Source organism: Chaetura pelagica, unplaced genomic scaffold (assembly GCF_000747805.2).
Source record: "Chaetura pelagica isolate M959 unplaced genomic scaffold, ChaPel_1.0 scaffold128, whole genome shotgun sequence".
NCBI classification, from domain to species: Eukaryota; Metazoa; Chordata; class Aves; order Apodiformes; family Apodidae; genus Chaetura; species Chaetura pelagica.
In genome coordinates, this window is record NW_009954302.1 from 1,428,865 (window position 1) to 1,443,648 (window position 14,784).

A 14,784-nucleotide genomic window follows, 5' to 3' on the forward strand; every position below is an offset into this window, starting at 1 on the left:
TGCTTTGTGTGATGGTTGAATAGATTAAAAAGTGGTTGGGGTTTTTGTTGGCTTTTTAAATGATAGTTTGTAGAATCTGATGGTCTGTAGATGAATAACCAATAACCAAAAAATATCCCTCCAGTGAACTTTAAAACCACAAGCCCACTGGAACCGATTCATTGCACATGTGTGTGCAAGCAGAGAGGGGCAGGTTCACTGCCCAGAGGCTGACAGCACCCAGGTGGGAAAGGGTAAAATACATGCCCATGTTGTCCTGAAGCTCTTTCTAAGCTCTGCCCAGTGTTTAAACCAGTTTCTGTTGATGGCAACAGTGACATCAGGCTTCATCGATTTTCTTTGAAGTCATTAGCTGCTCGTGACTGCAAAGCTGGTTATCTGAAGGAAGCCTGATACTGGTCTGGCTGTACAGGGTAACACTTCAGACCTTTTTCACTTTGAGCAGCAAAGTTTTGAGGATGTACATCATGCCCAGGAACTCGAATTGGTTGACAGCCTCTGCTTGCAATCAGTGGAGGTTTAGGCAGAAGACAGGGCAGCTCTAGGGCTGAAATTCCAGAAGATGGAACACAGCCTGAAACCTGCTGCTTTACCACTGTCAGTAATCATATCCAAATTTAGATGAACTTCATCAACCTCCATGACTTTAAAATGCTGATTCCTACATTTTTATTTCCAGAATGAAGGTGTCTTACCGAGGACATTTCCTGCATAATATTTACCCCTGTGCCTTTATAGACTCTCCTGAGTTTCGATCAACACAGATCAACCGGGGTGAGAAATTCCAGGTACACTTTGTTTTCAATGTCACTGCATATGAGTGAATGAGATGAGAAAAAAAACAGAGCATGTTTCATCAGCAGTGGACTATTGTTCACTGCTTAATTCACTGCCTGCATCATTTTGCTGGCTTTCTAGTACTGGTGCTTCATGATGGACCCTACCAAAAGTAACTTTTAAAATGAAATGGCTGCAAAGGAGTGTTATGATGGTGTTCACTGGTTTTTGCCAGTATGGTCTCTTGTACTGTTTGCAAGTTTGTCTTAAGAATTTTATTTAGGACAAAGAATTTAAAAGAGATCTTTGCTGGAGAAGAGGTGATGTGAGCAGTCTCATTGCTGATTCAAAAGGAGGGTTCGTTCTTGTAGTATTTGGTGTTACTAAAATGAAGGGCCAAAAATTCAGGCAGCAGCAGTTTGAAATGGGTGTTTATCTGAGTATGTTAATGCTTGTCATTTGAAAAGCTGTTAAAGCAACACAAGCTGAAAGAGATCCCAATGGTTTGAATAAAAACACTCATATGGAGGGCAAAGAGACTGTGTGTCTCCAGCAGGGTAATTACATTGGTATATTAAGGGATATTTTATACTATAGCTTGTGGGGAAAAAATACTCTTAGGGAAGTTTTTTTTACATAGTACAAAATGTCTGTTTTGCTGCCTCTTACTTGATGATTTTTGACTGTGTGTGTGTAGTAATGACTGGGTAGTGGCTGCCTGGGTATGGATACCCCTGAGGCAATGTAGGCTCCAAAATCAGTGATTGATGTCATGTGTTCCAGTCAAACACTAGGGGTAGTGCCAAGGAGAGGGTTGTCCAGCTGTATTCCTTGCACAGCAGGGAGGCACCCAGCAGCACAGCCTCCCTGGGGCACAGCCCGTTTCTCTTGTGAGTGACTGGATACAATTGAGTCCCTCTGGAGGGAAAGGGGTCATGCTTCAGCTTCTGCCTGCCTTAAAAATTCCTGTAACCCAGTGCAGTGTGCATCCTTCACACCTGAGTTCTGCTTGTCCCCACCATATCAGCACTCTCAGTGTTGCCATTGCAAGAGGATATGGGTTCAATCTTAAGGACCCATCTGCTGGCAACACTGGCAGGTTCTTCCTCAGCCTGGGAGCTTGTATTACAGACTGTGAAGCTAAAAATCCATGAATATGTGACAGTTTCACCTTATTTCTTAGGCTTTTTATAAAGTTTCTCAGGAGGTAACATTAGCTTGAAACAGCAGAGAGCACCTGGTTTCTTTATAGATGATCATAGAATGGGTTGGAAGGCACCTTCAAGATCATCCAGTCCGACTCCCTGCATTGGCAGGGACACCTCCCACCAGCCCAGGCTGCTCCAAGCCCCATCCAACCTGCCCTTCAACACTGCCAGGGATGGGGCAGCCACAGCTTCCCTGGGCAACCTGGGCCAGGCTCTCACCACCCTCACACTCAAGAATTTCCTTTTGATCTCTAACCTAAATATCTCTTCTTTCAGTTTAAAACCATTACTCCTTGTCCTCTCACTGCAAGCCCTTGTGAAAAGTCCCTCCCCAGCTTTCCTGGGTGTCACCAAGCTGGGCAGGTTTCCATGTGCCATTGGCCTCTGCTGGCACAGGGGGACATGCCCAGCAGGTCCAGCCTCCCTGGAGAGGCTGCAACCTCCTCTGAAACTATTCACAGCTGAGTTACCAGTAGCTGAGCAAACACTCCTTCAACTCAGCTGCTAGCAGGTGGTACCTGTGGGATCAGCTGGGCTGACAGAGAGAAAGGTGAAGCTTTTGATAATAATAATTTAAAAATCACTAAAAACTCCTTGGAGGAGGCCTTTGGGTTATACCAGTTCTTCCTGTTTGGTGACAGCAACATAAATTAAAACCAAGCAACACAGAGGCCCATTGGGATACAAGTAAGGTCATCACTGTAGGAATGTCTATATATGTAAATCTTCTCTAACATAAATGCTTTTACAGTTTGGGAACTTAGAAAAGATTTTTTTTCCCTATTATCTCCCTCCAGGTTTTCTGAAAAGCAAGCAGGCTTATCAGCTAAAAATATGAGCGTAATAAGTATCTGAGATGTTTTACATTTGTAAATACCACATTCTGAGAGATGGCAAAACATTATATGGCTTTAAGAGTTATTTTAAATGGAGGTGCAAATAAATTGGTATCATTTATTTTAAAGCATGTTTAAATGTGCTAATTTTAAAATATTATAAAATGTGCTAATTCTGAACATGTATTTTCTCAGGTCACCATTATTGCAGATGATAACTGCAAGTTCCTGTGCTGGTCCAGGGAAAGGCTGACTTACTTTCTGGAATCTGAGCCATTTCTTTATGAGATTTTTAAGTATCTTATTGGCAAAGATATTACAAATAAACTTTATTCATTGAATGACCCGACCTTAAATGACAAGGTAAGCAACTCAAGTTTCACTGGGGAGTTTTCCTCCCACACACAAATGCATTGTCACTTCAATTTTAAATCTTCTTATAGCATCTTTTTTTTAACCTCCTGCTATCAGTTCCTGAATTCATGCTCACTGCCTTTTAGTGCCAAAGTGTGAGTCAGTACAACACTTTTGTCAGGAGCAATATTGGTTAGAGAGAGCACAGTAATGTGCAAGAAAGATGAATAACTGAGATTCAGAACTGATCTTCTAGTGCAAATGTTTCTAGCCAACTAGTAGACATGGTGGCCAGTATCTAAAATGGTTCTTCTCCCTGGTATCCTTTCACATTAACAAATGTGTGCCTTTGTAGAAAGAAGCTTCAGGGTTTTCTCTCAATTTATTTGCTTGCTGGAGCCAAACAACTGGGTTATGCTGATTGCCAAGAAGAATCATTTCAATATGTGTTTGAAGGCTGCAAAAAAGGAACATTGGGTAAATGCAATATAGTCAGTGGAAGGAGGCATGAAATACATTTAAAATACAAATAAATATAAATACATATAAAATATTCAGTGGTCTGAAATGCAACTCATTCTTTCCATGTAGAGGGAGTGTGTTTCAGGTGTCATGGTCAGTGGTCTGGGTGTAGTCATGGACATACCAGTTATCTTGCTTTGTTTTCATTTTGTCTCCTTACTTAGTTCCATGGCTTTTCAGGATTTGCACTGTATCTTGGCAGCTGGTGGTTTTCTCTTATTATTTATGTTGTGGCTGTAGGGTTCTCATATATAATTTATGTGAAGAACTTCCACCATCATTTATGGAAAGCTTTATAATTGTATAAAACAGTATTTTCATATTCTGTCTGTATTGATTTAACTCACCATAGCTCAGAGAAAAATCCTTATCAGGTTGCCCATAAATATCTCATATATAGGTTAAGGAATTACTTCTGCAAAGCTGTGCATTTACTAGAAAATTATCCAAAAGGAATGGCTGCCACTGCTTCTATATAAGAGACTTCAACAGGCTCAACTTGTGTCTTCATGGCTAATTAGACATTGTAAGTTTTCTCATTTTTGTCGTGGCTATAGAAAGAGAAGAGGAAGATTTGGAGCACTGCTTATTCTGCCTTCTGCTCACTGAAGTAGAGGAGCAATCAGCTGCTCAAAGCTATTTCAGATCACTTTTCATCTTACTAATGCAGAAAGATAAAAGTGACCTAGCAGGAAGGTGCCATCTATAAAATCCATCTTAATAATTGTGTGGTTAAAGCTGCTTTTTTTTTTAATAATAAAAGAATTACAGGGCAGAGTTCTGTAATAAAACCCACATCTACATAGAGAATAGGTAATTTCTGGAATATTGCATCTGAAAGGAACTTGTAGCAACATGACTCCTGTGCATTTTGAGGATTGTGTTGATCACTTTTCATCTTACTAATGCAGAAAAATAAAAGTGACCTAGCAGGAAGGTGCCATCTATAAAATCCATCTTAATAATTGTGTGGTTAAAGCTGCTTTTTTTTTTAATAATAAAAGAATTACAGGGCAGAGTTCTGTAATAAAACCCACATCTACATAGAGAATAGGTAATTTCTGGAATATTGCATCTGAAAGGAACTTGTAGCAACATGACTCCTGTGCATTTTGAGGATTGTGTTCAGCTTGTCTCTCCTGGGAGACTGTTTCTTACCTTGCCTTTTCCTATTCCTTTTCCTATTCCTTTTCCTATTCCTTTTCCTATTCCTTTTCCTATTCCTTTTCCTATTCCTTTTCCTATTCCTTTTCCTATTCCTTTTCCTATTCCTTTTCCTATTCCTTTTCCTATTCCTTTTCCTATTCCTTTTCCTATTCCTTTTCCTATTCCTTTTCCTATTCCTTTTCCTATTCCTTTTCCTATTCCTTTTCCTATTCCTTTTCCTATTCCTTTTCCTATTCCTTTTCCTATTCCTTTTCCTATTCCTTTTCCTATTCCTTTTCCTATTCCTTTTCCTATTCCTTTTCCTATTCCTTTTCCTATTCCTTTTCCTATTCCTTTTCCTATTCCTTTTCCTATTCCTTTTCCTATTCCTTTTCCTATTCCTTTTCCTATTCCTTTTCCTATTCCTTTTCCTATTCCTTTTCCTATTCCTTTTCCTATTCTTCCTTTTCCCCCCTTTTCTCTATGCTTTTTTTTCACTACTCTTGGGAAAAGAATCATTCCTCTCCACATGATATGGGATGCTAACTCCTGACTTTTAAAACTCATTAAAGTGGAGTTACCCATTTTGCTTTTGTCATTGATTGCTGCCTTTCACATACACCTAAAGCAGCATTCTGACTGCCAGCATTACTTACATTGTCCCTTGTTATGGTTTCTATAAATATTAGAGTACAAAGACTTCTCAGGAGCACTACTCAAAGCAAATGGAAGCTCCTAAGACCGTTTGACAGGCAAAGGATAATATGAATGTGATGCATTTAATGTGTCTTCACTAAAATCAAGAGCCAAATGACCCTCTACCATGTTCTAACATGATAAAACGAAAAGCCAGGAAGGTGAACAAGTTTCTGTTCAGGTAGAAATTGCTGAGCTATGTGAGTAGGATGTTGTTTTGATTAGCAGGGAGGACCAGGCTCATCATAAAGGCTGTATTTAATTGCAGATCATCATACCTAAATAATGAACTACCAAATAATACAAATCACCATTTCTGTAGGAAAACACATGACAAGTCCAGTGCAAAGCAGAATTAAAATTGAGTAATGCATCTGAGGCTTCACTCTTGTTACTATTCCAAGTCCATTGTGTTACTGGCATCTTCTAGTTTATTTTAAAACTGTTTACTCTGCATACAATCTTCTGACCTAACCAGTTTCTCATGAATAACCATGGCTGAGACCAGAGCACCTACTACAGAGGAATTATTTCTTGATGCCTTTTAAAAAAATAAGGGCTTTTTGTGGGATTTGTTGCTTTTTCTTTTTTTTAGGCTTCAAAGAAGATTGATCGCCAGCCCAGTCTTTGCTCACAGCTCTCGGTGATGCAGATGAGAAACAGCATGGCCAGTAGCAGTGACAGTGAGGATGGCTTGCAGATGTTTCTTCGTGGGACTTCCTCTGCCTCCTCCCTTCGTGAGTGCTCAGAAAAGTTCATGCCAGTTTGGAGCACAGCTTGGTTAATCATTGGAGACCATTGCAGAGCTCCTTGTTGCCTTCCGTGGGACCAGCCTGCAGCTTTTTTGGGTGCTGCTCTGCATCCCACCTAAGTGGAGGGGCCAAACTGTAGGGGATTCATAAGATGCATAAGGCTTTGTGTGTTCACTGAAGATACCTCATGTAGATACTGGGAAAAAAAACCAGCATGTGTTGCAACCATTTCTGGCATAATGTAATGTGTAGATGTAATGTGGAATGATGATAGCGATGGGGCAAAGCTGTTGATGCACAGAACCTGCCACAGTAGCATCTCCTGTGGTCCATGACTGCTGCTTGTAAAAATGAAAAACCTCCACCAGAAGTGTTTCCCTCAGTGCCTTGGTGCTCTGTGTTTCCTCCTGAGTCACTTTGTATTGGCAGGATCTGGAGAAACGTGGTGTGCAATTAATATTTTGATGCCCACTGAAAAATCTTCAAGGACCCTGTCAGGCTCCCATGTGCTTTGTTTGAGAGGAGCAGGAGAGAACAGATGAAATGAGGGAAGAAACCATATCTGACCTTTTTGCTTTTCCCCTGGGAAGTTATTCCTTTATAGAAACCTTCTAAATGATTCTTTCCAGGCTGTTGTTATTTTTTACTTCAGCAGTAACCTGAACTCTGAAAGCAGCTTTTGAACAAGACAAAAAAAAAACCCAGAAGATGCTCAGTTTTCTTATTTGGCATAAGTTGTTGGTTTAAGGGAATTTAAAAGGGCAATAGAGGAGTATTTATTTTTATTTGGGAAATACTATTCTTTAGTAATTAGCATTCAAATATATGAGGAAAAAACCCACTCCAGTTGTTATAGTTAAACTCTGTTAAGAAGAGAAGGGTGTTTTGAAGTATTTACACTTTCCTGTTTAATTATGTTTTCCATTGTGTTCCTCACAGTTCTCCTCCAGAAACTTCTTCAGACTTGGAGGGCCTGTGTGTTTTCACTCCTTACCATTGGTATAGTCTGCATGCCCAGACTGATGGAAGCAAAAGCCCTGCTAGTGTTCCACCCTACTAGAGTGTCAAGGGGGACAGCTGAGATAAGGGACATGTAGAGTCACAGAGCAGCTGTGGTTCGAAGGAACCTCTGGAGATTGTCTACTCTGACCCCATGGTCAAAGCAGGGTCAGCTAGACCAGGTTGCTCAGGACCATGTCCAGTCAAGCTTTGGGTATTTCCAAGGTGGAAGATTCCACAGCCTCTCTGGGCAACCTGTTTCAGGGCCTTACCACCCTCATGGTGAAAAAAATTTCCCTGATTGCAACTCATGACTGTTGTCCTTTTGTTCTTTAGTGCATGCCTCTGAGAAGAGCCTGGCTCTGTCTTCTTTATATATTCCATTAGGTAGCTGAAGACATCAGTAAGAGGAGTCTTCTGTTCATAAGGCTGAACACTCCCAGTCCTTGCAGCCTCTCCATGTACGTCGTGTGCTCCAAGCTCTGACCATCTTGGTTGCTCTCCACTGCACTTGCTCCAGTATGTCCATGTCTTTCTTGAATGGGGAAGCCCCAAACTGGACACAGCACTCCAGATCCTGTCTCACAAGTGCCACATAGAGGGGATTAATCTCTTCCATTGACCTGCTGGCTGTGCTCTTGCTAATATGGCCCAATGTGTGCTGCTAATGTGGCCCAATATCTGGATGGCCTTTTTCACTGCAGGGCACACTGTGCTGACTTTTTTCTATATTGTGTCCACCAGGACCTCCAGGTCTGTGTTCTGCAAAGCTGCTTTCAAACCAGTTGGTGCCCAGGCTGTACTGCTGTGTAGGTTTGTCATGTCCCAGGTGCAGGACTTTGTCTTTGTTGGATTTCGTGTGATTTCTGTCAGTTCTTTTCTCCAGCCTCTGAAGGCCCATTCTTACCAGCTGCCCTACCTTCTGGTCTGTCAACAGCTTCCCTCATGATTTGGCTGCTGTCTATGAACTTGGCAAGAGTGCACTCCATCCCATCATCCAGGTCATTAATATATTGAAATGATGGGCCTTGATTTTGGCCCTTGAGGGGCACTGCTGGTAACCACCTGCCAGCTGGGCTTTGTGCTGCTGTTCACCACCCTGTGACCTCAGCAGTCCAGCAGTTTCTTCACCCAAGCTGCATTTCATGTGTCCGGTCCATTTCTCACCCATTTGGCTGGAAGGATCCTGTGGCAGGCTGTGGATGGCCATGCTGCAGATAAACAACATCCACTGCACTCCATTCATCCACAGAGGCTATCATCTTGCCCCAGGAGGTGTCCAGACTGGTCAGGCGCAGTCTGCCCATGGTACATCCAAGCTGACTCTTCCCAGACACCTTCCTGGGTTTCATGTGCTTGGACATGGCTTCCAGGAAGACAGGCTCCATGATATTCCTGGGGACAGAGGTTAGGCTGATAGGGCAGTAGTTCCCTGGGTGCTCCTCCTTGCCCTGCTCAAATACAGCCTTGACACTGGCCTGTTTTTCTCTCTCCTGATGGTTGTGGCCTTTCCAAGAGGATAGAGTGGGGTCTTGCAATTGCAGCAGCCAACCCTCAGCACCCTTGGGTGCAGCCCGTGTGGTTCCACAGCCTTGAGTTTGCCCTGTTGAATTAAGAGGTCCCTAACTCAGCCTGGCTCTCCTGTAAGTCAAGATTCACTCTCCAGTCTCTGCCACCAGACTCGGTGATCTGGGAGGCCTCAAGACAAACCTGTAAAGGAAAAACTGGAGCAGAAAAGGTATTGAATATCTCAACCTTCTTCATGTCTCTAGATCTCATGCCTCACTGAGCCATGGCCCTAGTTTCCCTGGTCTTCCTTTTGTTGTCAATGTATTTGTAAAAGCCTTTCTTGTTGCCCTTCACCAGATCCAGGTCCAGCTGAGCTTTGGCTTCCTTAATTCCATCCCTGCATGCTTGGGCCATGTTTCCCCCCAAGAGGCTCATCCCTGCTTTCACTTTGTGTGTGTGAGTTTGAGCTCTGTCAGGACTTCCCTGTTCATCCCTGCCAGCCTTCTACCACGCTTGCTCAACTTTCTTTACACTGGAATGGACTGTCCTTGTGTTTTGAGGAAGGTGTCCTTGATGATCAACCATCTATCCTTGGGTCCCTTTGTCCCCACAGGCCCATAGGTTCCTGAGCCAGCCACAGTCCCCTGTCTTCAGGCCCAGGGTTGTAACTCCACTATTTGTCTTGCACACTTCTCAGGATCTTAGACTCCAGCAGCTCCTGGACAATGCAGGAGATATTGCCATCAGCCTTCAGCTCCCTGATGAGTTTTTCCTTGTTCATCAGTGACAGGTCCAGCAGAACACCTCCCCTAGTTGGCCCATCGATCACTTGTGTGAAGAAATGGTTTGCTACGTTCTTCAGAAATCTCCTGGACTGCTTGCTCCCAGTTCTGTTGCCTTCCCACCAGATACTGGGGGGGCTCAAGTTCCCTGCAAGTACCAAGGCTTCATGAGGCTTCATCCAGTTGTCTAAAGAAGGCTTCCATCTGCTTGTTCTCCTTGATCAGGCAGCCTGTAGCAGATACCTGCCACGAAGTCTCCTATGTTGGTCTGTTCTCTGATCTTCTTCCATAAACACTCAACTGGCTCTTCACCTGTTCACAGCAAAGCTCCAGGAAATCGAAGCCACCTCTTTGCCTAGAGAGCCCTTGGACAAATTTGCACACTCAGAAGCCTGACAGAAATTGTAAAACTCTTTGTGCAATTAACTAGAATTAACATTTATCTTTCAGGCTTAGCAGCAAAACTCTTACACCAGTATTGCAGCTGTGGGAGAAAGTGACCCAAGTGCATGACATGTTCAGCTGTAATTGCCTTCATCCCTGAGATGCCTCCATGCTTAGCACATACTTGATAAATACACTTTTCTCTGCTGTGCTTTTCCTTGGTTTGTGTACCATGTTTTCTGGTGGAGGGGGGGTGTACTTTCCCCAGAAGAGGGGTTCAGATGTCTTTTATGTTCTGGAATTGATCAGTCCAGCAGTGGTTGGTAGAGTTGACCCTGTCACTGCCACCACCCACCCCAGTGGCAACAAGAGGTGTGGCAACAGCCTCTGGACCCCAGTACTTCCCTTGCTTTTGGGGAGGCAGGGGGGTTTCCCACACAGCCCTGTATCCTACACCTTGGGAAACATTGACATTGATTTCTTCTTTGCATTTGGATTAATACAAACTTGCTGACTTCTGTGAAAGGTTGGTAAAAACTCTTCATGCGAGGTGATTTCTCTCACCAAACTGCAAGGCTTTGATCTTCCTTTTTTTTTGCCAGGAGAGCTTGTTAGTTATTCCTGGGTTCTGTCCTTGCCTGGGAGGGCTTTGCTACCTGAGTGAGCAGAGCTTCAAGATTTGTATTCAGTGTGGATTGTGGCCATGTGGGCACTTCTTCTCAGATAACAGGGAAAACGGAACAAAAAAGCTGCTGTTTACCTTCCCCCTGGTGTGTTTTCAGAACACTCCCCTGGGTGCCCTCAGGGGAGCAGTCAGGTTTGATTGGTTTGGTTTTTCTTGATCTGTTCTTGAAGCTTCAGTCAGAGGTACCTGCTGAGGCATAATCCCAGGGCTGTTCCCCTGAGCCCCCCTTCTGCCATCCTACATTTGTTTATTTGAAAACAAACAACATCCAGAAACCCCCAGAAGAGTTAGTGAGGCACATAAGGAAATGACAAAGTTTGTCTTATTAATTTCTTCTTCTAATTAAAAGAAACCCTTTGCCTGTACAGGAGCTGCACAGGAATTCTGTCTTGTCATTGCTAGGTGATTGACTGGTGTGTGGAAGAAATCTCCTCATTACAAATATGATATTTGACTACTACAATATTAATAAGCTTTATTATCCTGATTTCCATATTCTCAAAAAATTGAGCATTTATATTTTTGTATAATCCAGACTTTTAAACTGCTGGTTTTATCTGTGCTACAAACAATAAGCTGGGACTCTTTTTCCCAAGAAATTGATGTAAAGCTTTTTTCCAAGTGTTTTGTAGTGAAAGGGTGAAAAATACTAATTAGTAGTTCCCAGACTGTGATTACTAACCAAACTGTGTTTTGAATTTAATTAACTAAGAAATGCAACTAACTCTTTGCTTTTATATTAAGGAAATAACCAACAAGAGTTCTATAATGCTTACGGAGTGAGTCGTTTGCAGCATGATGTTTTCTGTTGATAACATCACATTAACTCAGCAAGCATCCTCAAAAAAGGTATTAAAGTGGGGTTTGTTTATCATGGGATAATATGTGTATCATGGGCTATACTTGTGCTTGACATCCATGATTCATCTCTATGTCAGATGTTAGTAAATGAAATGGATGTAGCTCATCTTCCAAAATCTGAGTTAAGGAGAAATCATAGAACCATTCAGGTTGGAGAAGCCCCTTGTGAGTCCAACCATCATCCCTGCTCTACAAAGTTCTCCCCTAAACCACATCCACCAACACCACATCCAAGCCACCCTTCAACACATCCAGGGATGGTGACTCCACCACGTCCCTGGGCAGCCCATTCCAGTGTCTGACCACTCTTTCTGTGAAGAAATTTTTCCTATTGGTTGAACCTGGGTGGCTTCACCTGACTCTCAGTCCTTCAGCAAACATTTCTGTATTCATTTCTATTCAATAATTCTATTGCTTGATAGCCATTCACATAGTTACCAGTAATACACTTTGTTTTTTCTGTGCTACTTTGTTTAGATCACTCAGATTTTCTGGTCTGTGAATCTGTGTTTGCAAACTTCAAAGCTGAGCAGGAGTGGAGAAAAGTTTTGTGTTGTTCATGCTTTTCTTGGCCTTCTGTCTGCTTCCTGTGTTACACCCAGCTTGTGGTTGAAAGCAGGATGGGGATTCATGGGAAATGCCATTTTAATAGGTATTTGGGTCCTGGAGAGAGAGCAAAAGAGTGGTGTCTGGAAGGGCTGGGTTCAAGGGTCTCTTGAACACCTCTCCAACCCTGGCTAGAGGCCTCAGTAGTCCAGGTTTTGTGTTTGGAGAAGGTGGGAGCATGTCTTCCGACCAAACAACTTGACAGCATTATTAGACCTGATGTTGGATCCTATTGAACAGACCTTGTGGCTTCTTGCCTCTGATTTCTGGAGAGAACTAAGCACTTGTAAACAGAAGAAAACTCTTCTGAAAATGGCAATAAATGACACTAATACAGACATCTTGGGGAAAAGAAAATCAAACCCCCAAAAAAGCTGGCACTGTAATTCAGCATTTTCAGGCACCCTTTGACCTTTGAGTATAACTTGTTGGTGTCTCCTAACAAAGTCAATTTGATCTCCAAGTGTACCCACAAACCTTAGATTTGGCCAATGAAGTGATAGTCATCTTAGACCATAAAAACCCACCTGTGTGAAAAGAAGTGCTTAACAATCCCAGGGTTTAAAAAGGTGTGTGAGTAACCTTGGATCGTGGCAGTTAAAGGAGTTTTGGAGTGTCAAAAGGAAACACTAACACATTTTTAACACCAAAAAAAAACTTCTAAAAAGCTAATTCCAAACAGGGTTTCTGAGAATGTGACTGAAAAATGCAGTAAAACAATAACCTGCTGGTCTTGCCTGTAGTTTGTGTTTTGTTGCCTGTGTGTAACACGTGCTGTGCAAGGGAATCCTTCTTCCCAAACAGGCTTCCTTAGCATATATTTCCTATATATATCTGAGAAACTTTTTTAAAAAGTAATAAGAATAGCCTTGCAGCAAGAGTATGTGATGGCTATCAGCATTTTCTTCAAGAAAACCTGAATTTTTAGCTTGTATACAGGCAGGCTGTCAGACAGGACCACTACCTCTTGCTCTTCTACAATGGTGTTTCAAAGATTTCCCTAAACTTTTTGGTCATCATGTACTAGTTGTTTACAACCTCATACTGTTATGGTTGTTTTAAGTCTAGAAGAAGGTACCAAGAGAAAAAAAACCAAGTGCAAGAAGCAATTTCAGAGTGAACAATGGGAAATAAACCAGTCTGGCTGATGTAGAAGGAGCTCTTTTGGTTTTAATCCATTCCCCCTTGTCCTCTCACTACCAGCCTATGTCCCAAGTCCCTCCCCAGCTTTCCTGGAGCCTCTTCAGGCACTGGAAGGTGCTCTAAGGTCTCCCTGGAGCCTTCTCTTCTCCAGACTGAACACTCCAACTCTCCCAGCCTGTCTCCAGAGCAGAGCTGCTCCAGCCCAAGGATCATCTTGGTGGCCTCCTCTGGACGTTGCCCATGAACTCCATGTCCTTGTTTTTGTTGAGGGCTCCAGAACTGGACAAAATAACTCCAGGTGGGGTCTCAGAAGAGCAGAGTACAGGGGAAGAACCACCTCTCTTGACCCACTGGCCATGCTTCTTCTGCATGGCCAGCAGGTCTTAGACCAGTTAAATCACTGCCAGTCAGAAGTTACGTGGCCTTCATCTGTTAATCTTGTGTTCCCTGGGGTTGCTTATGGGGGTATGCTATTTTCCAGAAGCTGTTCATTATCATGCTCCTAAGGCAGTTAGGGCTGTGGTGAGTTACCCACCTGAGGGTTGCTCAGTGCCCTGTGGAAATTTTTCAAGGCAAGTGTGCAAATGTGTGTTCCTTTTAGGTTTAGCCATTCCTGTCATTGGTTGTGGAGAAGAACTAGTGGGGGAGTGAAGGGTGAGAACACGTGTCAGGGACACAGTGCTGGGTACCTCATGCCGTCAGGATTTGCCATGAATTTGGGGCAATATGGTGCCTGTGGCCAACCCCAGGGTTTGGAGCTCAGAGGCACTGCTGGTTCCTAGCAGTGTGGTTGCCCCACATCTGGAGTTTCCTGATGCCCCTGGCCAAATAACAAAGAAACCTTCACTTACAAAATCCTCATCCAAGTGAACTAGGACAGGACTGTGGACACTTTGTCACAAACAGGTCTATGCAGCAGGTGTGTGAATAATAAATAATGGGTAATTTCTTTGTAACTGTGGCAGGCCCAGGCCGGACATCTCCCTACCTGAGATCTTCAGCTAAAATGAAGCCCATAGAAGAAAGTGTTGAAGATGATGTCTTTGAAGCATCATCTCCTGATAAGCTTGAGCTCCAGCGGCTGCCTTAAGCAGATGTGTCTTCAGGTGTAGCTGAGCTTGTGCAAAGCTCCAGTGCAAGAGGAAGAAGTTGAATTTGGGAGGAATCTGAAAGCTAAAAACACCCCTCCAGGTTTGAATTTGCCACTGCATGTGTCAGTGGCTTCTAGATGGAAATGTCACATTTTATTTTGCTTCTAAATAAAAACAAAACAAAACCAAAGTTGTATGTGTTTTTTGTTTGTTTTCTGGATGTGGGTATTTGCTTCATTTTTACTGTGTCTCTTGCCATTGTGCATTTAGCATTAAGTGGCTGAATAGCCTGAAATGTCTAGAGACTTATCCAGTGCAAAATACCCCAGTTTCATTCCCATCAATTTCTTTGCAGCCTGTATTTTAGTGGGTTTTTTCTGTGGGAGATTTGGAAACTATTTCCAAAGCCATGTTGCAGTTACCTACCATCATT

At 42.8% G+C, this 14,784-nt stretch overlaps 1 protein-coding gene across 1 annotated transcript in view; it reads left to right on the forward strand.

The window, feature by feature from the left end:
* BVES (blood vessel epicardial substance) overlaps positions 1–14,541 on the forward strand; it is a 24,054-nt gene extending 9,513 nt beyond the window's left edge. Inside the window, 4 exon segments of the mRNA XM_010003859.1 lie at positions 622–788; positions 3,017–3,184; positions 6,135–6,276; positions 14,226–14,541. Of these exon segments, the coding sequence (XP_010002161.1) occupies positions 622–788; positions 3,017–3,184; positions 6,135–6,276; positions 14,226–14,350 (602 nt within the window). The 3' untranslated portion in view covers positions 14,351–14,541.
* Positions 14,542–14,784: the final 243 nt, after the last annotated feature.